The 26834-nt window shown below is 40.1% G+C and overlaps 1 protein-coding gene across 1 annotated transcript in view; it reads right to left on the reverse strand.

Moving 5' to 3' along the window:
- Window positions 1–935: 935 nt before the first annotated feature.
- Window positions 936–26834, reverse strand: part of LOC124788654 (solute carrier family 22 member 1-like) — a 100472-nt gene continuing 74573 nt past the window's right edge. Inside the window, exons 6-9 of the mRNA XM_047255930.1 lie at window positions 24848–25069; window positions 11252–11466; window positions 6778–6965; window positions 936–1315 (exon numbers count right to left, since the gene is read on the reverse strand). Coding sequence (XP_047111886.1) covers window positions 1127–1315; window positions 6778–6965; window positions 11252–11466; window positions 24848–25069 — 814 coding nt within the window. The 3' untranslated portion in view covers window positions 936–1126. The remainder of the gene's footprint in view (window positions 1316–6777; window positions 6966–11251; window positions 11467–24847; window positions 25070–26834) is intronic.

Genomic DNA, 26834 nt, shown 5'->3' on the forward strand with positions numbered 1-26834 from the left:
CGCTATATCCTTTCTTTCAGGAGTGCTAGTACTGCAAGGTTCGCAGAAGAGCTTCTGTAACGTTTGGAAGGTAGGAGACGAGATACTGGCAGAAGTAAAGCTGTGAGTACTGGGCGTGAGTCGTGCTTCGGTAGCTCAGATGGTAGAGTACTTGCCCGCGAAAGGCAAAGGTCCCGAGTTCGAGTCTCGCTCGGGCACACAGTTTTAGTCTGCCAGGAAGTTTAATAATACAGAGTATCAAAACCTCAGCATTCTGTTTAGGACCGTCAATAATCTTCAGTAGGTCTAAGAAGCGATACCATATAATATGAAAATATTTTTATATGTCTCCTCTGTTCAACGTTCTTATTGAAAGGTCGAAGTAAGCTTGTGTGACACCATAGTAACTAAACGAGGTAAACTAATGCGTAACTAAAACTGATGAGTAAGCAAACTAGATGAACTACCCATCTTGAAGATATGTAAAAGTTAACGTCTAGAGGTGAAACACCTGTGGCCATTACGGTGCTATTATGAGGCTTAGTACTGGCCATCTGAGTGACATTCACGCGCAAGATGATCAAGACACGAGATCTCAGTAGATTATACGTAGGCCAGAGATGTGGAACACTATAGTGTATAATTCTGGCATATTCTGGTGCTTTATCGACAATCGTGTCTTTGTACTAATATCCGAAGTGTTATATTCCACAACCTCTGGACGTCGTTGATAAATATGTCTGACCCTTCACTATAACAGTGGATATATGGATCGCAGTACAGCAGATCATAGGCTTGTTTTGTATTCTTAAGCACTTAAGCAGTCATGCCATCCAGGAACACCGCTGTTGTGATGGACGATCAACGAGATGCTCCAAACAAGGGAAATGATTTTATGTACTTTTGTCAGTGTACACTCTACATTAAATGCGCTTTAAGTACAATCCAGTCTTTTTTTAATAAAGGCTCTTAGCTGACAGGTCCAGCAATCTGTATATTAAGGATCTAAAAATGTTCTAACAAGCTGATTTGGTAATTCGACTCGTAAACACTATAGTTGCGAGTGTGGTAGCACCTGTGGTTTCCTTTGACGAGAAGCAAACAGCGATTAGAAAATGTTGGTAAGTTTGTTCTTCCCACCACTGCTTTATTCGCTTATGTATTCTGGAGGTGGCAGGGGTTTCCAGCTCCAATACCGTTGCCCTTTCCCAAATGTTGCGGCGTCTTCCAATGTTTCAGGCAACTTCTGCATCGCAGACTCCGGCAGGAATGACACGCTAGAAGCTGCCAGGAAATTGAGACCAGCGATAATAGCGAAAGGCAGCCGCTTATCGTTCTGAAAAGGAAGAAATGTGAAAAATAATGATATACTTAAATTGTGAAAGATAATAATACGCTAAAATACACAAAAAAGTTTCACGTAAATAAACTGACGAACAAGTTTCTTATAGAAATCCATGGAACCTGCCTTATTACGTGTAGCTTTTCTGGAGCAATCTCAGTCCACTTTGATGGCATACATCTAAATGGCTTCCCATTTAATACAGAACAAACACAGTGAGCTATTTATGCCAATAAGAAAAGTATTATAAACACCACAACAGTAATTAGCATAGAAAACTATTATTATCTAGTTTCCTGTGAATTAAAAATTAAAAGGAAAACACAGCACGTCCAGTTCTTCAGTATAAAGGATGTAACATCAGTGATTAGTACATATATTTACTACATTAAACGGATGTACAATATATAATATACATTGCAAATGATAATGTATTTTACCTGTAAGTAATGTACATTGTCTGACGTACATTAGTACTTAGATTTAGCACAAAGAATTAATGCATAGATAACAGTTGGTATGGGTAAAACAGTTGTACTAATTGAGATTACAAATTCTTTAGTTTTCTTTTTAGTAAAAAAGAGTAGAAATTGTGTCTGGTTCATAACGGAGAAAGACAGCATCCACTTCTCGCAGTTGAGTTTATGTATGCTGAGCTTGGTCGCAATAACTTTTAACGATGTGTTAAAAATTTCGACATATAATGGTTGTTCTAAATCATTGCTCCAACGGAGTCTGTGCATCGCCCATAACGAGTGGTGTTGGTGGTGGGAGGGGGGGGGGCGAAGGGGGGGGGGGGGAGGCTGCACTCGCCCTTCCCTTGGAATCTGAAGTACAGAGATTTTATTCATTATGGAGTTCTTATACACCATCGTCCATCGTCAATTCTCTGGGATGTTATACTTTATTTATGCCAACTATATAAGAAAGTTCTTGTAGCATGACTCAACTAAACTGACCAACTCAAAAATGGAAATGTTAGAATCTGGTCAGATGAGCTTTTATGTAAGGGAAAAATCCATCGTAAACAATGGGATAAATATTTTTGGAGTACAGTCCATCTGAGATCTGTACTGGAGGCTTGAGCAAGGGTTGACACAGCCAATATTGCCCATGTACGTACCGTTCGAAATGCAACGCCTCTACTAAACTTGCTAAGCGTAGGCATGAAATTGAAATTCAGTGATGGCATGGCCTATTTGACAATGCTATATTAGTCGTCTATACCAGAAACACCGTAATAGGAACATTTTAATGGCTTAATGAGGGGGGACATTGTATTTGGGATCTTTGAGTCAGTACTAATATATTGGGAGCAAACAATGGTTCAAATGGCTCTGAGCACCACGGGACTTAACATCTGAGGTCATCAGTCCCCTAGAACTACTTAAACCTAACTAACCTAAGAACATCACACACATTCATGCCCGAGGCAGGATTCGATCCTGCGACCGTGTCGGTCACGCGGTTCCAGACTGAAGCGCCTAGAACTGCTCGTCCACAACAGCCGGCTTATTGGGATCAACTCCATGGATTATCTCAGAATAATGAAAGAAACACAGAAACTTTGCAGCAAGTCTATTGTTAGATAAATAATGGCAGTGTAACATATATAAGGTGGACTCATTCCACCGACATGCATTGCCAAAACACACATACATCTACGAATTTTCAGGAACATTTTTTCTTCAAGATCAATATTGTCATCTGTCCTATGGACAAATTCTGAGATCAGTCTGTGCCAATGCGTAACAAAAATATTCAGTCTTCATCACAGTCATCAGTTTTATCTGATAATGTCTTCTTGTTAATTAGCCACCACAATGCGGATCTATTCATTTTCATACTTGCTGTATCATATCAATCTGTATGCGAGTACGTAATTTAACGTCACTATAGTTTCAGCAACATGGTTTATAACAATTCACCGGGATTTGACACTAAGAAACACAGTCTGACATTCATATCGTGTCTCCAGCCAGAATATAATCTTGACACAATATTTCGGCGGCCCACTTCGCCGCCACTTCGTACGCGAACGCATCTGCCTTCTACTGCAACGCACGACAGCGAACTGGTGATGGAAGCTCGAATATCAAACATTGTTGACACTTTTTTTATCACAGACACAAAGACCGTTGTTTTTTAATGTCAAACAAAACAGGTTTCCAAATCTTACTTAAATGATACCCCTCATCTCTTGTTTATAATATTTTCACGATGCCGGATTTCAATAGCTTCTTTCACTACACAGTCCCAGTAACACGATGCAGGGGCAACTACTTGTGTCTCATCCTACAATATTTGATGTCCTTCAGCAAAACGATGTTCCGCAACCACAGATTTTTTCTGGCTGAAACAAATGCGTGTGGAGATGTTGCTCCACTCATCGATCGATCGATGCATAAAGCTGTGGTTTGATTTCAGTTTCGGCGAATTAGGGCAACGGCTTACTCACCTGAAGATGACGGCTAGATAGACCGCCGGAATAATGTGTCAGGATGACGTCATGTCCCGGCTGAAGACCCGGCATAAATATCATCATTTACTACGCCGGGAAAGTTTACAGAGCCATTGTTTATTGTGTGTTCCGCAGGTAATATTCGTGACCAATGATACGAGACGAGAAGCCATATTGGTACAACGGTTCATTGAACATCACACATTGCAACATGCTGGTGATCAAAAGATAGCTATCTGATAATTTACAGGTAGTTGAGAATTAGTCTGTGACTGAGAAAATATTGTTAAGAATAAACAAACCCCAACCTTTGAAAAAATTACGTTGTTTCACAGATGTTTGGAACTCATGAAATGGATAGTTCCTCTTTTCATACTAAAAGATATACTGCCTTTCTCTCCAATGTATTGTTGAGATGTTAAAGCAAATTTTCGTATGCTTTAAGTTTTATTTCTCTCGTATTCCAGTGAAGAGGATAGTTTATTCAGGAAATCTATTTTATTCAGGAAGTCTAATGTATTACGGTTTAATAGGAATTTATTTGACCACACTGGTTTATATTGTGTTATAAGATTCAATCTAAAAATTACGTATCAGACCACAGCAATGAACAGGTTCTTGCTTCAGGCTATGGCAACTCCCCCTTCTCTCCTCTTTGCCAACAACTCAGGTAATGTGTAGTACTGGAATGGTTCATTCCTTCTTGTTGCAGCTATAGGTGGAGTGACAGTGTATGACCACAGTACTTTAAATAACACATAGGTTTAAAATCAAGAATTGGATATACTGTTAGGATGTTGAATTAAAGCATATGGTTGCCTTGATAGTGGTAAATATGTCAAAAGATAATAAATCCTTACACATTATTTAAAGTGTGCTTATTACAATCATCATGTTTGACTATTTATACTTCTTACACATGTCCAAAGAAAACAGTCATCTTACAGTATATTTTTATCAGTACTCCAATACAAACCGTTATATTTATTTATTTACTATGTTATAACCTTTTACAGATTATTTAAACTGATGCAGTATTCATTCTTACATACATTATTAATATGAACACAAATTTGTTTCCTTGGTCATTGCCAAATAATGATTCAAATCTTAGTACAATATAACTAGTAAAATGTTGTTTGGAAAAAATAGAGGAATACTGTTACTACGAATTCTGATTTAGCCTTAGACGATAACTTTTAGTTATCGGGATAGAGTAAAACTGGTTTTTATGTTTTGCTATCATCCATAAATTAAATGCAATCAAGTCTTCAACTACCTATTGATGAGTCTTACACAAATCCTTTGGGCCATCAATAATTACAGACCCATTACAAATGAAAATAATGCACAATACTCATGTTTATGAAAATTCAATGAATCACAAAAATAATAAGCCAAAAAATTTTACCTGTCAAATTTTTTGTGTCATTCATCAAATAGAACACATGTATATGATATAATGAACATTAATATATTAAATTTCCTAATAATGCTAATAGATTTGTACGTGAAGTTCACGCTGAAAGTTTCCCTTACATGTAATAATGTTTCTACTGTATACTGTTGTCAGTGTGGGAGAATGGCCAGTGCCTACACAAACCAACTGCACCCCACCCTCTCATGCCAACATTTTACCCACAATTACAACGTGCCTTACCTACATAACTATGTCCATTCCAATACCACTACCCAATCCATGCAGGTACCATCTCAACAGAATCAAAGCGTCTCTTGAACGTCGAGTCTTTTGTCTTCGTTACTGTAGTAGTTTACATCCTTCCTCTGTGAGCACTGTTTAAATGCCTCGATTGATGATATCATAAAAAGGTGTATAAAATTTGTAAATAACCAACTGTTACAACCAGTCAGTTCAATAGTAGTTATCGTAGATTAAGATAAAATTAAATAATTTGGTCGTTGCTGATAGTAGCCGTTTTCGGGAATATCTAATCAAATAATGGTTTACCTGATTACGTAGATTTTGTGCGAGGTAAAGGATGAATTATATGGATTTTATTAAGTTAAAGCCGGCTAGTGTGACCGAGAGGTTCTAGGCGCTTCAGTCTGGAACCGCGCGACCGCTACGGTCGCAGGTTCGAATCCTGCCTCGGGCATGGATGTGTGTGTGATGTCCTTAGGTTAGTTAGGTTTAAGTAGTTCTGGGGGACTGATGACCTCAAATGTTAAGTCCCATAGTGCTCAGATCCATTTGAACCATTTCATTAAGTTAAACACAGCTATTATTCGGTAATAAACACAGATCTGTATTGAAGTGATCCTACAATCTTGCAGAACCGCCCCAGCGCACCCCTTCCTGAGTGCTATCTACATTATTGTTAATTTTTTATCCCACCTATACGCTATCGCTCCTCTGGAAAACTTACTTCCTGTATTTTGTCCACTCTCAGAAATAACACATTTTACAGGTTTCATGAAAATAAATGTTCCAAATTATGGGGAACCGCAATAGTCACAACTGCTTTTATTATAGTCAGAACTTCAGGTAACAAGTTACTGACATTTCTGCACAAAAATGTCGTCATAAAGTATGCAAACGTCTTTGATAAAATAGCCAGTGGCACTACACAGATGACCCCGGACATATATGGGGAGATTTTTAAGGACTTTATGAACTGAAAGGTCAACAGTCTGCTACCTTAAGATGTGACTATGTCATAAACTAATAGCGATTAATAAGTAGTTCTGATGCAGCTGTTATGATTTCTTCATTTGAAATCTATCATCACAGTTGTTGTTGTTGTTCTCCCTCACAGCAATTAATTTCAAAAATGAATATGTTGGTGGAAACACAACTGCCAAAAAATAAATCAGTCGTGGACTTTTTCTAGAAACCCACAGGATGTGCACAATCTTTTTCTACGCTTCCTCTGCCTACACCCTTGTCAAAGGTTATCTCACAATCGACTTGGAATGGCCCTGAGTGAAAATAAGAGAAATAAACACAGCCAACAGTTTTCCTCACTCTACATACCATTAAGGTTAAGTAGGGCAGGGCAGACAGGGCGATTCCCGCGACTGTCCATTCCACTGCGACTGCGATTTGGCGCAGGCAGGTGGGGTGCAGCTCAATACTCTGCAAGTCCGTCATGCCACCGCTGCATGTTGCTCCAAGCTCAATCACCGTTAATACCACCACGAGCGCCGATCTGCCAACATCGACTGTGCAGAAAGTGCAGTGCTGATAAATGTTTGACCAAACATTCAAATGTATTAACGAGAACATCAAATTACTTCCCAGATACAGATTCCAATCATTATTGTCACATGGGTCATTAATTTCACACTGTACCTGAACAATCAAGAAGAGTCACAAAATTTGACGCTAGCCATTCACATTAAAAGCTATTTTGCTTTGAAATTAATTTCTGTGTAAAACACTAGACTAAGTGCTGCAGTAGTATACAATGATCCCGAAATGCAGTTTGTATGGCATAGTTTACAGTTAGGTTTCTTGCAAACTTTTATGAACTATTTCGTTATCTGTTTTCTAGACCTGACAAACTTGACAATGATATTGTGAGCCCTACTTTACTGAATGCAGAAAATAATTATTTAATTTTTAATGTAGAGAAATGGCGCAATTTTAGTTATAATGCTTTACAAGGCTCACAGACTACTTTCAACATGTTTTTGAACTAATTTCAGATGTTTTGTTTCCATTTAGAAAACAAATTTCGTTGTCTCACTCTTTTAATGGTCTAAAAGTGTGTTTTTCGGGATTTCTGCAAATATCAGCTTTATGTGGAAAAAGTACAAATAGAGATATACAAGTTGAATTTAGAAGCACGAATTTTCAATAAAAACCCTAGATCATCCGAATAGTCCCATAACACAGTGACTTTGAGTATGTACCGATTGTAAGTCACTCATAAAGATAAAATTATGCAACGCTCACAGACACCAAATCAAAAGTGAAGTTTCTGGGTGAAATATCGAAGCCATTCAACATTAAAACAGGTGTAAGGCAAGGTGACTGCCTGTCTCCACTCCTCTTTAACTGCGTATTAGAGAAAATAGTAAGAGAATGGAAACAAAAACTAAAAGAAGTTATCACCCATCAGACTGGGAACTAAAAACAAAGGTATTGAAATTCACTGTTTAACATTTGTGGATGATTTTGCCATCTTTCTGGAAACCTAACAAATGCTGGAATACAAACCAATCTCTTAAAAGAAATAGCCAACAAAGCAGGTTTAAGAATATCTGTATAAAAAAACTTATGACAAATGTAAAAAATGCTCCGGAATCCCTAGCAACAGATGTTGGCCAGATAAAGAGGGTAAATAAATTTAAATATTTGGGAGAAATTGTCCAAGAAAATGGCCTAGAAAATTCGCTATAGAAGAAAGAGTACATAAATTGGAGAGAGCTTATGGAATAACTAGGAATGTCTACAACAAAAGGTGTCTGTCTAAAAATGTGAATATACAGCACTACAACACAGTAGTAAAACCAGAATGTCTTTATGCAAGTGAATGTTTAGTACTGAACTACAAATTACACAAACTTGAAGTCTTAGAAAGAAAAATCATTCGAAAAATACTTGGACCCCCAAAAAATACAGCGGTATGGAAATTAAGAAGCAATGAAGAAGTTTATCGCAACATAGGAAACATAAATGAAAGACTACGAAAGAGGCAACTGCTATTTTTTGGTCGCTTATACAGAATGAACAGCAATAGGTTAACCAAACAGATTTTTAAATATCTTTGGCACAAGAAGTCAACAACAGCCTGGATTCAAGAAGTTAGGAAAAAAACAACATAAGTGAAAAAGATGCAACAGAAAGAGAGATTTTCAAGAGGAAAGTGTTAGAAATGGAAGGATTCCAAGGCAAGAAGGAGAAGAAGACAGGGTCAAAATGGTCTGAGGAGAGAAAAAGGATACATAGTGAAAATATGAGAGAATACTGGAGGAAAAAGAAAGAACTACAAAGAAAGAAGCATTTAAATTGGTGCGTGGTCCTTAGATGACCCAAACGAAGAAAGAAAGAAGAAGGAAGAAGTAGTAATGTTCTCACTTTGGTCATACATCTGGCGTATGCATTCAATGGCAACTGTGGCTTTCATAAAAAAAAAAACTTTTGCGGGGGAAGGAGACGTCCATTAATCACGTGAGCTCAAAATGGAGGGTCCTTCGGCAAAATTTGACGAAATTTCATTTAAGGATACGAATATACATTATATTAATGAATAACGTTTTGCTTTATAACATTATCCTGAGCGTAGAGAAAATTAAAGTGCCTGCTAGTCTTTAGAGCTTCTCAGAAGAGGACTGGATGCTTTACACATGTGGTGTCTGGGTTTCCCCGATTTTCATTCAGTTAGTTCTCTGCTGTACCGATTGAAATCATTCTGTGTCAGTTAGTCAGTCAGTCAGTCGTGATGTTCTGCAATGCGTACATGTGTCCGGAAATTCCGATTGCAAACTTCTAGGATTTATTTTGAATAGGAACCTACACGGTGGCGCACGAAATGTGTTACCATTCTGTTTTTGAATATAAACTTTATTGTCGATACAATCTGAAAGGAACATTTACTACAATGAAGAGCCGTTCATGGAGATTTGTTCTAACCCAGCACATGCGCAATATGTCCACCATTTCGTTTCCTAACTTCCTTCAAACGAACACTGAAGTTAGTGATTACCCTACGGCACATGTCTTCTGTAATTTCACTGCAAACTTCAAGAATAAGTCTTCTGAGCTCAATTAAATTCCACAGCTTCTTGCTACTGCCTTGCCCTTCAACACGCAGTGATTCATGCAAGATGGAGCAAGGCCACATACTGCAAACACTGTGTTGGAGTTTTTACACGAGCATTTCGACATGCGGATCATTTCACCCAGGTTTACAAGTCGCTTCAATGACGCACAAAATTGGCCCCGCAATAGTCCAGACCTCAATCCATGTGACTTTTTTCTTTGGGGGTACCTAATGGAAAAAAATTTCCCGAAACGTCCACGTGATTTATTGGAGCTCAGAAGACTTGCTCTTCAAGCTTGCAGTGAAATTACGGAAGACATGTGCCGTAGGGTAATCACTAACTTCAGTGTTCGTTTGAAGGAGGTTAAGAAACGAAATGGTGGACATATTGAGCATGTGCTGAGTCAGAACAAATTTCCATGGACGGCTCTTCATTTTAGTATATGTTCCTTTCAGATTGTATTGACAATAAAGTTTATATTCAAAAACAAAATGGTAACACATTTCGTGTGCCACCCAATATGCCCGGAAACTTACCTTTCCGTGCAAAAGCTGTTTGAAAACATGTTTGCTAGGTAGGTATGCAATTGGATAGTAATGGTGTGGGAGGGGGGGGAGGGGGGAGGTTATTTCGGACCGGCCTATGTCATTTGACGTCTGTCTTACCTCTATCACCTGGTTCAAGCTTCATTCACGTGACTGTGAGTGTTAGAGCAACATGGTTGAGTACACGTTTACAGAATACAACTACATGAGCCTTCTGAATGGCGAAGCTCACGGTGATGCAAGAGCTGCTCGTCGCCTTTATTAGGATCGTTCTCTCCAACGCCTGACTCCACTTAATACCATTTTCGCCACAATTACACAATGGCTTCGAGAAAGGGTACCTTCAGGATCAGCATTCGTGATTGTGGTGCTCCAAGGAGACGTCGTACTCCTGAACAAGAAGAGTCCATACAGCATCGCCTTGAAGAGAACCCGTCAATGAGCACATAAGCAATTTATTTGCCTGTTAATGAGTGGAACTGTAAAACTAGTGATGTCCTGGGTCACGTCTAATCAATTACTGGTAAAAGTGGTCCGTTACCAACCAATGTGTTTTTAGATTGTTGTAGCACAGAAAGAGTTACGTTCAACATGGATTTGTATCAAAACTTCGACAGTTCATACGATAAGCAGTATGCCAACAAGTCGCAACACAGAAGCAAGCAGGAAGTTAATTTTTATGGAAAGGAGCTAATCGAAGTTTGACCTTCCTGAACTCTATTAGTGATCATTTAAACTGAGAGACTGAAAAGCTACATAATGATAAGATTCAAAAGCAAATACAAACAATTTTGTCTTTCATCTGCAAAATAGGTAAAGATTCAGTGACATTTAACATACCACATCAATAAAAGGTCAGTTTTACATGGATCTGTCAAAAAGTTTAATACTATTTTCTTCAAGGACCTTTTATCCATCTGTCTCTTTCTGTCTGTCCATCTGAATACTACTCATCATTGGCATGTTTAAAATAAAGTGGTTTTAATCACTTCTTAAACCACAGTTTAACACACTTTCTAAATGAAACAATACCTGAGTAAAGGTTAAACTTCGGGGGGGGGGGGGGGGAGTCCAAATTTACAAAAAAAAAAAAAAAATCACGTAATTAATGGACGTCCGCTAACTGTATCTGTAGTGAAACAACGTGAATCTGGTACGAGGCTATGCTTTGCTAGCAGCTCGTGTGTGACTAACCTGTCAGCATGTAGAACGTGGCACAACTGGCAATGCCGGCCAACAGGGGTGCTGCGACGGCAGTCCAACGGCGTCCAAAGCGGGACGCACAGCAGTTGACCACGAAGTAGGCTACAAACTGCGCCAGGCCCTGTGCCGCTACTGACAGGAACGGGTTTACGCTCAGCTTGCTGGCCACCGTCATGGGGGAGTAGAATGTCAGCAGATACACCGACCTGGTCATTATCCGACACTATATCAATAACGGTATTCATTCAGAAAATTCAGTTTTGAAATGAAGAAATAATTTGAAACACAACAGACAGTTTTAAAGTACTACAACATTTATTTATCTCGTTAGCTACAGTACAATTCACAATACTATCACTGGGCAATTATTGCCTGATGGTGGAGTTAAAGGATGAAACTGTTGACAAAACAAAGAAATTTTGTGAAACATACACGGCTTGTATTGAATCAATTTCGTTCCTAGAAGCAAAAAATGGGTCCTCAAACTTGGCATCTGTAAGAATCTAAAACTAAAAACAAAATCTGTTTGTTACAGTTTGGTTAATCACTCATAAAGTGACACAAGAAGATTTAATATTGCAAGGAAAGTTGGAAAATTATAGCTAGAGGGCTTATTTCTAAATTTTGTGAGGGGAAATTATAATTGAGAATAAGTCTTTCCAAAATATCGTTTACTTTTAGGAAGAAGGATATTTTGACCAAAAAGGTAGACAATGGCTATTCCACTACTTCAACTATGTATCTTAAAACAAAAAGTGCTGCAAGGGTGGAAAGTCAGTGAAACTGAAAACTGTCTTACCAACTGTATCGCTGTCTGCAACAAGAAACTCAGCTATTGTGATTTTATATAACTACAGACATTAGACTAATAAAACTCAAAGGTAAGATACAGACTTTGTCAGTTGGCAGTCTACATATATTAAATAAGTAGGAAGCAGTACAATAATAAAAGAGTGATACAAAATACGAACGAAAAGCAAAAGAACTATAATATTTTATGTAAAGTATCATGTGAATGTAATTGTGTAAACAGCATGGTGGGTCAAAGTCCCCAATACTCTGGACCAAATTTATTATGAGTGACTCACAGAATGACTTCCAAATCATGAAATTGGAAAGATATATGAGGGTTCATGCGGGAAGAGATCAAAATTAGTTGACAGTTTGCGCTTCACGCATTGTCGCTGGTTTGCTCCAATCAGAGAGCTCAACGTCACGCCAAAACCGTTCGCCGTTGTCAAACTGCCACTGAATTTGTCAGTCCTTGTCCGACTATCTTTCTTGATGTATGTGTGTCCCGTATCCTTGGACTGACTCTTTTATTTCGTATTTCATCACACGTTATAACTACACCAAAAATAACACACACACACACACACGCACACAACTACCGGGTCCCTCCATACAGCAAGTTATTCAGTGTCACACATACAGTTATTATAATCAGAGAGATCGGCTTATATTAGATAAGCTTCGCACAACATTATGTAACGCTGAATTTTTTAAAGCTACAGTTAATCATTGTGACCAGATTTGTAAATACATCATTCTACCGGAGTGTGAAGGAACAACACAACAGTTAGTATATTCTCGCAGAAGAAATGGAGTACCATAGGCAGTGTAGGGTAGTGGTTATGATACTCGACTGTTGCATGAAGAGTCGCGAATTCAACTCACCTGAACTGCCAAATTTTATTTTCTATATTCGGTTCGAGTACATTCTAGAAGTATCCACAAATTACAAGAATCATTGTACTGGAATGTTCTGCAGTTATGTATGTACCGTATGTGCTCTGGCCGGAGGCAGTTCGCTCCGCGCTCTTGAATGTGCAAGTGTTGAATAAACCTTCGTTAAGTGAAGTTAATGTTCGTCGTTCATCTAATTACACCTTCTTCTACGTGACATTATTCTGGTGGAGGCGCCGGTATTGGAATTTGTGATAACGCACATTATCGACGACACAGTGGCTTTCATCAAGCCACGACAGAGCCGCAGTTTACGTGGTGAAAAACCCGAATTCGAGCCATATTCAACAGATCGCAATCTATCGGCGACAGAAGAAGAAGAGGACGTTACGATGACAGCAACCGTGTGCCACCACATGACACATCCTTCCGGGTTATGTGGTGACGATGGCCAAGATCCAAACAAGTGGCTGAAGGTATATGAGCGTATAGCCAAATTTAACAAATGGGATGACACCGTGTATTGGGCTAACTTATTTTACTACTTGGAGGGCACTGTCAAGCAATGGTATGAGAACAACTAGGAGATGTTCACAAGCTGGGAAGTACTCCAGGTGGAACTGCGCAAGTATTTCGGCGACACACAACGACAGAAGTCCAAGGCTGAAGATAAATTAAACTGCAGGGCACAGCGTCTAGGAGAAACTACAGCGTCCTACATTCAAGACGTCTTGGAGCTGTGTAAAATAGTGGATCCTAGAATGAAAGAGGAATATAAGGATGCACATCTCATGAAGGGTATTGCTGAGGACATGTATCAAGCCCTATTCCAGAAGGAGGTTTTGACAGTAGACGACTTCATACAATGGTGCCAGTATATCGAGAAAATGCATTAAAAAAGAATTACACCCAAGAAGTTTGAACGGCTTCCTAACGTCGTATCGATCTTCGTGATGGAGGAAGGAACTAATGTCACAAGTGTTCTCAGTCAGACAGTGAGAGAGGAAGTTCAAAAGGCACTTGGATTGTACGGCGAGCAAAAAAGTGAGACGCTTCAAGAGGTCATAAGGAAGGAAGTGGAACAGACATTGAACCCAATCTCCTCCTTCATTTCCCTTATAAAAGGTGAAAAGGTCGAGACCCAGGCGGAGTTACGTTCGTGCAATCCGCATGAGGAACCTGTTTGGGCACCAAGGAAGACTGACGTCTGGAGCACCCAGAATAACCAACCAGTATGTTTCTATTACGGACGACCGGGACATGTGCTGCGCTATTGTCGAGAAAGGCGGCGGATGTTTGATGACGCCCACACCAGAAGACGGCAGACCGATCTTAGCCGACGCCAACTCCGGGACGACGAAGATAAACAAGAAGGTGTGGGTGCAGGACGACTTAGGTCACCATCGCCGCAAGCTACCCGCTCGAGAGGACGCTCCCCAGCACGCCGATCTAGGTCTCCATCGTCGTTTAGAAGCTCCAGCCGATCACCTAGCCGCCACAACCTGGAAAACTAAAGGGTGCAACCTTCCTTGGAGGTGAGGCCACCGAAGAGAAAAATCCTCCGCCGTCGATCACTACAAAAATGATAGGAAATTACGTTGATATCCTCAAGGATGGCCAACGAGCCAAAGCTCTTGTGGACTCTGGAGCATCATATTCAGTCATTTCGGAGAAGTACCATCGCCAGTTGCAGAAAACCGTATTCGTCGACAGCAAAACATCTCTGCTGAAGGTGGCTAATGGGAAATATGTAAAACCTACAGGAAGATGTGTCATTCGTGTGGGTATAAGTGGCTATACAGAGCCCTTAGAATTTATCGTCTTACAAAAGTGTAGTCATGACGTCATTCTCGGATGGGACTTTTTGAAACCTTCTCAGGCAATTATAGATTGTAATCGCTCGAAGATTATGCTAGACGAGATGAGACACTGTAGACAGGAAGATGCGCATACGAGTGTGTGGCGACTATGCGTGCTGGATGAAGTGATCATTCCTGCAGTCAGCGCTATAAAGGTAACTGTCATGTGTCATGCCATGCGTCAACCCATGGATCTTGTAGTGGCATGCAAGAGAAGTATACCACTGAACAATAACTTGGTCATCCCAGCCTCTGTAGTCTTGTTTAAGAACGGATTCGGTGAATTGTGGATAGTTAACTGTCGCTGAGAACCGCAGATACTTCTAAGACGCATGTGCGTAGCAAACGCTGAGCCATTAATTGCCGATCAGCTGAGCGACATAGAAACCTCCCATGCCGAGGAAGGAAACACCAAGATGCCGACTGTCTCTCAAGAAACCCTGTGCAAGGCCATCAAGACTTTGATGAAGATAGTGGATAGTGAATGTCTCGCTGCACTCCAGAATCTCTCTGCTGAGCAGAAGAAGGACGCCAAGATATCTCAAAATATGCTTTCCTTAAATCGGTCTGAGGATGTGAAAGGACAATTTAAGGTAGTTAATGGATTACTTTGCTAGAAAAACTTTGATACGTTTGGAAAGAGGTGGCTACCAGTGATTCCTAAGCACATACGCCTAGATGTTCTACAGAAATTCCATGACACACCTGAGGCAGGACATTTAGGATTTATTAAGACATACGATAAGAGTCGCAAGAGATTTTTCTGGCCAGGTTTATTTAGGAGTGTCCGTCACTATGTGTCGCACTGTCGAGAGTGCCAGAGGAAAAAGACAGTTCCTCAGAAACCACCTGGCCGACTCACACCAATTCCACCAGCCGAAAGGCCTTTCCAGCGTGTTGTGATTGACCTCCTCGGACGATTTCCAAGGTCTGCTAGTGCAATAGATAGATTGTTGTTTGCACTGATTATCTGACACGCTACGCCATTACAAAAACCTTGAAAACAGCCGAAGCATCCGAGGTAGCCAAATTCATCGTGGAAGACGATTAAAAAAAGATTGTATTAAAACACGTGCCCCAGCGTCGTTAATTGCGGATCGAGGGAAAGTTTTTCAATCGAATCTTGGGACAGAGAAAAAGCGTCGGAGCAACATTACTCATCACATGTCGACTGACTACCATCCGCAAACTAACAGGCTTACTGAACGCCTTGGCCGACACGCTATCAATTTTCGTCATTTCTGAGCAGAGCAACTGGGATGAGATGCTAACTTTCATGACGTTTGCCTACAACACCGCCAAACAAGACACCACAGTATTTACGCTATTTTTCCTGGTGCATGGGCGTGAGGCGACTACGACGATGGACACTGAGTTTCCGTTACATCCTGATGACGTGGACGACGACTACATCGGCTAGGTGTTAACCAGAGCTGAGGAAGCTCAGCAGTCAGCTCGACTCCGCACGCTGCAGGCTCAAGAAAACGATCGCCGAAGTTATGACGCGAGCCACCACCCTGTTGTCTACCAGCCTGGTGACCTCGCCTGGATCTTCACTCCAGTTCGGAAGGTTGGCATCTGAGAGGCTCCTCAGGCGCTACTTTGGACCTTACAAGGTTGTAAAACAGTTGTCTGATGTTACGTGTGGAGTTGAAGAGTTTGACCCCGAGTTCGCTCCGCGCTTTTGTATGTGGAAGTGCTGAACAAACCTGGCCAGAAAACTCTTGTGGATCCTATCGTATGTCTTAATAAATCCTAAATGTCCGGCCTCGGGTGTGTCATGGAATTTCAGTAGAACATTTAAGCGCATGTGTTTAGGAATCATTGGTAGCCATCTCTTTCCAAACGGATCAAAGTTTTTCTTAACCATGGACGTGTACTCATGGTATTGGCAAGTCGAAGCAGATGAGGTTGATCGTGAGAAAACTGCATTCATCACCCCTGAGGGCCTGTATGAGTTTAAGGTAATGCCGTTTGGTTTGTGTAATGCACCAGCAACTTTTCAACGAATGATTATCATCTAAGTCGCCTGAAGTGGACGATGTGTCTTTGTTATTTAGATGACAATAAATTGTTCTCAGAGACATTCGATGAACACGTAAAAAGACTGAGATCCGTTCTTAGGTGTCTCCAACAAGGCGGACTGAAACTTAATCCAAGAGAGTGTCTCTTTGGAGCAAAAGAAATCAAAATACTTGGACACCTAGTGCCAAATTAGGGTGTGTGGCCAGACCCAGAAAGATGAGATCTATACCGGAATTTCCTATTGCTAAAAGTATTAGAGATGTGAGAAGCTTCCTCGGATTTTATTCTTATTACCGTAGTTTTATCATTTTGAATCAAACCCAGGACACTCCAAGAGTTGTTAAAAGCTGATGCTAAATTTATCTGGGTTGGTGCTCAACAAGGTTCTTTCGATGTACTGCGGAAAGCTCTGATGAGTGACCCTGTACTTGGTCTGTATCATGAGAGAGCACCTACAGAACTACACACAGATGCGAGTGGGTATGGGATCGGTGCTATTCTGGTGCAAATTTCGGATGGAAAAGAGAAGGTTACAGCCCATGCTTCTAGGACACTTACAAAAGCCGAGAGAAACTACTCAACTACAGAACGAGAATGTCTTGCTGTGATCTTGGCCACGTTGCAAATTTCGACAGTATCTCTATGGAAGGCCATTCACAGTTGTTACAGACCATCATTCACTTTGTCGGTTGACAGGTCTTAAGGATCCAACAGGACGACTCGCCAGATGGTCACTACATCTTTAATAGTATGACATTGCCACAGTGTACAAAAGTGGATGAAAACACCAAGATGCTGACTGTCTCTAAAGAATCCCTGTGCAAGACCATCAAGACTTTGGTGAAGATAGTGACTGTCTTCCTTAAAGTCTTGATGGTCTTGCTCGGGGTTCATTCGACTTCATCTAGATAGTGACGAACGGACAATTGAAAGAGAAGTCAGGTCAAGACATTTAATATCAACAAAACTATCCCAAGACGTCATAGAGGCAGTTTCTTTAAGTTAGAGAACGAAGATGGAATATGAGGTAAATGAACTTGCCTGAACAAACATCGCTTTGTGGATGTAGTGGCACTGTTTGCCATTTCTGCTTGTAAATAACAAAACGATTGGAAGAATGTAACAGAGCAGATGCAGCCCTGAAAATCTGTGGTACTTAATCTAAAAAAATTGTACAAGGACTTATCGAAAATTAAATGATGCAAATCATCAACAAAAGCACAGTTCATGAGTTTTTATACTTAGGGCAGCAGAAACAACGAGTGGGTGGACAAAAAAAATTGTACACATGAGCAAAGTTAGCTTGGAGAGGTTTTGGTAAATAAAATAATGTTTTCAACGCATTTCTGCTTATCTGTCTGAGTAGAAAAGTTTACAGTCAGTGTGTATTATGGGTTTTCACTTGAAGAAATGAGATTGACTTTTAGTGTAAGAACTGAGGATTCCTCAGTAGACAGGAGAGAGATTCATATTGAGAATTAATGAGAGAAATGCATAGAAAACAAAAAATTGTATCAGGGAATAGAGTGGACAGGAAGGGACAATTATGCCCACAATATAAGAGAAATGTAGGTTGTCTTCACATGTAATGAATGTAAAATATACAAAGGAAGTTCTTTGATGAATGTTAAGAGATAAGAAAAGACCGTGATGCGGACCTAATGAAAGACATAAGAAAACCTACAGAAGCAATAAGATAGCTTACAGCTGAAGACTGTAATGTATGTATAATTCAGAAGAGGACTTTATCCAGCTGTTGACGTCTAATAGCTAACAGTAATGATGTGAAATAAAGACTTATGATTTCTGTGCAAACACAAATGTCTCTTTTCACAGCTTTAAAAATTGTTTAGACCAGAAGTTTGTTTGAAGGAATACATAAAACACAAGTACATATAAGAATAGTATCCTTATGCAAAGTATCCTAATTACCTTTACAAAGTTCGGAAATTATTACATATCTAAAATGATGACAGCTGCTAACAATTACCTTCTACTAAAAAAAATTTAATTATCAACTTTGACAAAGTTTTGGAAGTTTGTTGAATCTTAATTGACAGAGGTGTAACAGAAATTTTAATTTGTTTTTGAAATGCCAAATCCTATAATAGTTAAAAGATTTCAGTACCATATATAATATGACACATATTGCATTATTTAACTACCAGTAAAAATGTTATCTACAACAAGTATTCTAGTGTACACGAGTGTGAGATACAGTAGTTAAGCCAGTTGCCAGACTACTCTGGACTTAATGAAAAAATAATAAGTAAAACAATAAAGAGAGAGAGAGAGAGACAGTGCAGTACGTTACAAAAACGGAAGCTCCATCTAACACTTCATGCCACATTGTTTGGTGGTCGACGTTAGCAAGACCAAAACATCTGAATGTAGTTGCTCAAATTGTATTTCAGAGTGAACTCTCCCCAAGAGCAACATATTATTTCTGTAGGAGCAGTTGTTACAACCATAACAATTTTTTTATTTTCTGTAGACGCTTGTAATCTATGTCTAGGTAGGATTCTTGCTACCATACTAGATGATTTGGCAGATTTTTTACTATAAAATTTGAGCATAAGCAAAATTATTATTTTAAAGATAGCCACAGACAGAAGTGAAAATAGCATACAATGAACATAATTCAATATAAGGAAAAGTATTATTTATAATGAAGATAAGGTCAATGAATGTAGTTGTGTAGATGGTTGAATGATTAGGAAATAGATATTATAAATATTAAATCACAATGTTAAGTAAAAGCAAGAATTTATTACACAAAAGATACTGGTAGTGTTATTGAAAAGTCAGTATAATATCTGGCAGAGATTTCACAGTGCGTCTTGCTTGCAAAATAAGTTTAAAATCCGTATGTAATATGCCCTGGGGCTACTCTGAATGAAAATAGAAGGATATAATGGCTAATAGTAATGTAAATTATTTCATTGATAACAAACACTGAGCATTATTTACTTATATAGAAGTAATTGTTATATTCATAAATTACTTGAAAATATTATTGCTGCTACTGGGTAATAAATTGTGACTGATACGTTATGAACACAAATTGCTGAAGTATCATATAGTCTAATCAACACTAAACAACTGGAATTAAATGAATAACTTACAATGATCAAAATTTGTTCAAATTATTTCAATGACTTTTTCCAAACCAAATTAGGAATCATGTTAATTCAAAGTGCATTAAAGTGGATTACGTTTTTGGAAACGAGCTCTTGAAATGTAGAGAGAGAGTAATTTATAGATCAAGCAACACTGATTTTAAAAAAGACAAAAAACAAGATAAATATAGAGTGGGAACGTATAGTTTCTATGATTTTTAGTGTGGTAGTAAAATAAGATGAAATGCTGAAAATGAAAAGAGGGAAATGTGAGAAATGTGTTCGTGAAAGTTTATTGACAGTTTGATTGAAATGCAAGAGAAATCAAAAAGGAGTGAGTGTACTGCTTGGTTGTGAGCGCAGATTGAAAAGAAGTGAAAAAATGGTGAAAGTTTTGAGAAATTTCAGAAATATACTACACAAAAAGCAAGGGATCACTTTTTTTGAAACCCTGTAACTGCCTCCCATTGAGACACTAAGTTTGAAGGTCAAAGGCGCCTACGACCTTCCTCTGTAAGGGTGCAAAAGCGCAGCGCACAGCCGCCACCTTCAACCATGGCGAGGCATCAAACAGCAAGGCTCCATACACGTGAAAAAAAAAATGGCCACAGCTCAGAAGTTCAGGTGAGGTGTGACGTAGGTCAACGATATCACGTCGGCACCAAATCTCACCACAGTTGTGTCCAGCACCATCGTGTACGTGTCCCCCCTTAGCCACATTTCACGCTTTCTTTTGATCAGGTCAGAAGCGCAACACCGAACGTTTAAATCACGCAGTTTTCTTATGGGTGGGCGAGGAAAACCTTTCAGACACACCGCCGCCCAGAACTGACACGAAAAATCCTCAATATATGCCACGAAAGGGGTCAATGAAACCAGCCCTTCCCTTAGGGCGTTGATTCCCATGCGTTCCTCGGTCGAAAAAGACAGTTGACAGTTTGGTGAGCATCAGAACGAAGTTTTTGACAGTGTTCGACACTGCTGACATACACCGGACGATTCACCCATACTCTAAGGACCTTGTGGGGCTACAATCTTACTGAACGTGATCTCACTGCTGTGGAGTGGAACGCGACGGCATTTTTTACTCTTTTACACTGGTTGGAACCGCTAGGGACCGTTCAAAACAATCCAAACAAATTTGAACGAGATACCATGCGGCAAGGTGTACTTATGCTTTTTCACCTTAAATCTTCTGAGCTGTGGCGCCTATCTTTCGCATGTATCGACATCTTGATGGTAGAAGCTTCGCCGAACCCGAGGGTGACGTCGCAGGGCACCGTTACAGAGTAAGGCTGTAAGTGCTTTTGAGCCAAATTTCAAACTTCTTCATCGCAATGGGATACAATTAAGGGGTTTCGAAAAAAATGATACATTTTTGCGCAATGTATTAATAATTTTAGTTCAAAATTCAAGCCGGGGAAAATACACCAAATAATCAACGTACATGAAATATGAAGTGTTGAATGAAAGGTAGCTTTCTAAAATAAAAATATTCTGTGCATGTGAATTGTTGATCTAGTGCGGCGGCGCGGTTCTTTCCGTCCCTTTACCACGAACCTGCACCTACCTGTGAACATTGTCTCAGCAGATCATCAGTAGGAAAGCCGAGTGAAACCTACTGTACTTCGACGTGAACCAGGCTGCAATTAAAGTCACTAATCTACGTTTCAGGAGAAACACGAAATGAAAGGTTTGAAACTTAGGTGAACAAGTATCACTGCCAATCCCGTGCTAGTCTTATCACAGTCACTCACAATCCTTTTCACTCACGTTAGCAAGTTCACGGTGTTGCATTTCCCGAAAACGTAATAGATACAAAAATTGTGTTTGATTGAGAATGCTCGCCAAATATTAAGTCTGTCGGTACCAAATTCAGTCACAGTTTTTAGCCACCGACCTGCTCAATACGCCCCGCGGAATATATGCCTTTTCTCGTCACAAAATTCACTTAAAAATTCCGAAATTTCTACACACACATAGGAATAATTATGCCGTCACTTTCCAGCACTTTTGATCTATGAAACACTGCTAGACCCGGCAACTTATCATTTCCATCGGAACTACTACTACTACAAACGTCCGATCTGTTTCATGGCTAGGCCTCGACTCTTCTTTAGAATACTCGAAGTCTTCTCTATCAGCAGAGAAAGGGGCGCGAAGAATATTGCTTCACCATTGGTCAGTTTAGTTAACAGCCGAAAGCAAAACAGCACTCTCCCGCGTCAATCCGCGCTTTTCATCTATAACCAATCGCAAAATAGTAAAACTAACGACTGCGCTTTTTCCCGACGGAATTATCTAATATGCTGAAGTTTTGCTGATGCATAAAGTTATTTACTATTGTTATTTATACCTGAATTAAATTTCCCTATACCATAAACTTACTTTACAAATCTATTCCACAAAAATCCCCTTTGTCCATATCGATAATTCTTCGAAATGTTCTCACACTAAATCCTACTACATAATTCGTTAAACAGTTATCTTCAATTAACCTTAAACCACACTCACGCATCATTCATACTGCTAAAACAAATTTATAACATTTTACATACACAAAAAGACATAATAACACTTTATGAAAATACTAGAACAGTTTATGAAAAACATTCTATTACTTTAGTGCACTCTAGTGGGCACAATTGAAACTAAAATCACAGTCCCCCTATCCAATATTGTCCTCTATCGGCTGATACATAAACTACGTGCGCGTCCAGTCTCACATCACCATGTGTCACTCTCCAGCTCTGAGAGACATCTTTCACTTAACCGCCTCCAAGGCAGGATCCTTATACGGCACTACGCCTCACTGATACTAAAGGAAAAGGCATTGAATTTGTCTAGTTCAGCAAATGGAGGTCAAATACGACTAAGTGGAAGATGTTTGAAGAATATAACGGATACATGTTTAGGAAAACATTCAAATGATAGAACTTGAATGTATAAAATAATTACAAATAAGCATTAAATAGCAGAGACGAGCAACAGTCCGCTACTTTGGCTTCACTGTCATCGATCATCGTTCCTACAGTACCGACTTGGTCCCATCCCATTTTCATCTGTTTCCAAAACGTAAAGAACATATACGAGGACTTCACTTTGATAGTCATGAAGCGTTGGAAGCAGAGCTCAGGTTGTGGCTCCACCAACCAACATTCCACAGCAACGGTATCAACAAACTGATCTCTCGTTGGGAGAAACTTTTTCGTCGCCAGCGTAGCTATGTTTAGAAATAAATATCTATACATTAAGAATAAAGATGTATCATGTTAAAAATGTTTGTTTTATTTTAAAAGCTTTCACATAAAAATTTCAGAACCGTTACTTCTCATTACGCCCTTGTAGTAATGGCTAGATTAAATTTTATGTTACATAGAGGGCAGATGAATTTATATAACAGGAATTACTGCATAAGCGTATTCAGTTTACATGAAAAAGGGGGAGTCCATTAAAGTAAGTCACTATACAGAAGGGCCAAACGTTTATAATGTCATCAGGAACATAAAGTTAATAACATGTAAAAGTTATTGAGATCTGGTCTATTTTGATGTACGAGACGTCGGCCAAGGAACAGCCCATACTGTCCCCTTGTGTCTTATTAACTCTGGTGACTTGTTCTTTCAGGTCCAGTACCTGTACAAGAAAAAGCGGATACGACGCTACTGATAAGAAATTCTACATACACTTAGGCAAGAAAAGTTGCAGAATATCTCGCAATATTTTGTCGGACATCCTTTTGTTCGGCGTAGTGCAGCGACTCGGCGTGGCGTGGAATCAACACGTCGTTGGAAGTCCCTTGGAGAAATACTAAGCCATGCTGGGTCTATAGCCATCAGTAATTGCGAAAGTGTCACCGGTGCAGGATTTCGTGCTGAACTGACCTATCGATTATGTCCCGTAAATGTTCGATGGGATTCATGTCGGGCAATCAAATGCGGCCCGGTAACATGGCGCACTGTCATCCATGAAAATTCCATCGATGAATGACTGCAAATGATCTCGAAGTAGTCGAACACAACAACCTCCAGTCAATGATAGGTTTAGTTGAGCTAGAGGACCCAGTCCAGTCCATGTAAACACAGCCCACACAATTACAGAGTCACCACCAGCTTGAGGGACGGATGACCTTTGTAGTCTGGTCCCTACAAGCCCACAAACCAAACCACTAGCTTGCACAGTGCCTTGTTGACAAGATGGGCCCATGTCTTCGTCGGGTCTGGGCCACATTCCAGCCTTACCGTCAGCTCTTACCAACTTCAGTCGGGTCTCATCTGACCAAGTCGTCTTGGGTCCAACCGATATGGTCACGAGCCCAGGAGAGACGCTGCGGGCGATTCTGTGTTGTTAACAAAGTCACTCGCGTCGTTCATCTGCTGCCATAGCCCATTAAGGCCAAATGTCGCAGCTCTGTCCTAACGGATAAGTTCGTCATACGTCCCGCATTGATTTCAACGGTTATTTCACGCAGTGTTGCTTGTCCTCTTGCGCTGACTACGCAAACACTGCTGCTCTTGGTCGTTAAGTGAAGGCGGTCGGCCACTGGTGAAAGGTAATGTCTGAAATTTGTTATCCTCGGCACACTCCTGACACTGTAGATCTCAGAATATTGAATTCTCTAACGATTTTCGAAATGTAATGTCCCAAGCGTCTAGCTCCTGCTAAAATTCCTCGCTCAGTCTGTTAATTAGCGTCGTGCCGCCATATTCACATCAGAAACCTTTTCACATGAGGCCCCTGTGTACAAATGACAGTTCTACCAATGCACCGCCCTTTCATATTCTGCATGCGTGATACTAACGCCGTCTATATATGTGCATGTAGCTGTCCTATGACTTATGTCACCTCATTGTATTATACAGTAAAATGTGGTTGTGGGAGATGCTTTTCTCACTTACCTAGTGAAAATGAGCAGTGCCGTGTTTCTGAGTACATTCCAGCTGGAGAAGATGCTTAGGAAGCCCACTCTGTCTGCTTTGCTCTTGCCCACGGTGTGCACGACCTGCGAGGTAAACCGAGGCAAAGTAGAGTTGTTGCAGTACGCGATGCGACGTAGCACGCTTAGCGCCTGCTGCTCCTTTCCTTTGCATGCCAACCATCGAGGCGACTCAGGAAACCACCTGCAACAAGTTGTCTTAGTCTTCGGAAAGTATGCAGTAGCAGGACAGATAAGCAGCCTATGAGAGCCAGTGTCATTGAGGTTTACATCGCAAGCACATGCTCAGCAACGCCAGACTGTCCAAAACTCGACCTCGAGCTTCTCTACAGCATACTGTGTATGTCAGCCCACGTTCTTACGAAAATCACGACGTGTTCGGAATTGTTCACAAAATACATTAGCAAAAAGTGAAATCCCTGAATAATAGAGAATATTAGAACAAAAGGTAATAAATGTTAATAAAAGTCAGTAAAACTAAAGCTGCAGTTTTAGCACATGCAGTGCCCATCTCAGACAAGAATGCCAAATAAACTGTAAGACACAAAAACAGCATTGTACCACGAAGGAATTATCCGAATAAGACGAAAATTGTGATGTACCGGGTGATCAAAAAGTCAGTATAAATCTGAAAACTTAATAAACCGCGGAATAATGTAGATAGGGAGGTAAAAATTGACACACATGCTTGGAATGACATGGGGTTTTATTAGAACCACCTCACATTGATAGACGCGTGTAAGATCTCTTGCGCGCGTCGTTTGGTGATTATCGTGTGCTCAGCCGCCACTTTCGCCATGCTTGGCCTATCAGGTCCCCAGACCTCAGTCCGTGTGATTGTTGGCTTTGGGGTTACCTGAAGTCGCAAGTGTATCGTGATCGACCGACATCTCTATGGAGGCTGAAAGACAACATCCGACGCCAATGCCTCACCATAACTCTGGACATGCTTTACAGTGCTGTTCACAACATTATTCCTCGACTACAGCTATTGTTGAGGAATGATGGTGGACATATTGAGCATTTTCTTTGCTTTGTCTTACTTTGTTATGCTAATTATTGCTATTCTCATTAGATGACGCGCTATCTGTCGGACATTATTTTAACTTTTGTATTTTTTTGGTTCTAATGAAACCCCGTGTCATTCCAAGCATGTGTGTCAATTTGTACCTCTATCTACATTATTCTGTGATTTATTCAGTTTTCAAATTTATACTGACTTTTTGATCGCCTGGTACATGTACAGACAGACATGTGATTACAAAGTCAGAAAAATTTAATGATATATTCAAGAGAGAGAACTGTACAATTTGAGCAAGCCAATAACGCGTCGGTCCATCTCTGGCCCTTATGCTAGCAGTTATTCGGCTTGACACTGACTCAGAGAGTAGTTGGATGTCCTCCTGATGGATATCCTGTCAAATTGCGCGTTAGATCGTCAAAATCGCGAATTGGTTGGAGAATTCTTTGCTCAGTGCTTCAAACATCTCAATTCATGAGAGATCTGTGCTATGTCTGCGTAAGCAGAAGAAACTAACGATCAATGTCCGAAAACAATTTATTGGACAGTTCAATTGACCAAAACAATTCTCCAAGTATAAAACCAACACAAAACAGTGATCCGTCTTCGAATCACAACTACATACAAGAATAATATAGAAAACAACTGAAATAATTTCCTACTAGTCTCCGCCAGAGATTCCTGCGATATACCAAGCCTAATCCAGAGATCAGCGAGAAGATCCAAGCCGGACTGCAGGAGCAGAAGCTATCCAAGTTTGCTGGCGGTCGATGTGCTGCCGATGTGCGGCCGAGCGCCGGCCTTTAGAGAGCTTCGGCGGATGGGTACCTCGGAACTATTTTCCATCACGTGGTTTGACGTGTGAAAATAGTTCCAGGATCTGGAGCGACCTCTTCCTTACGTTTATGTGGGCCGGTAGTGGCCTCTG

This window comes from Schistocerca piceifrons, chromosome 3, assembly GCF_021461385.2.
Source record: "Schistocerca piceifrons isolate TAMUIC-IGC-003096 chromosome 3, iqSchPice1.1, whole genome shotgun sequence".
NCBI lineage: Eukaryota > Metazoa > Arthropoda > Insecta > Orthoptera > Acrididae > Schistocerca > Schistocerca piceifrons.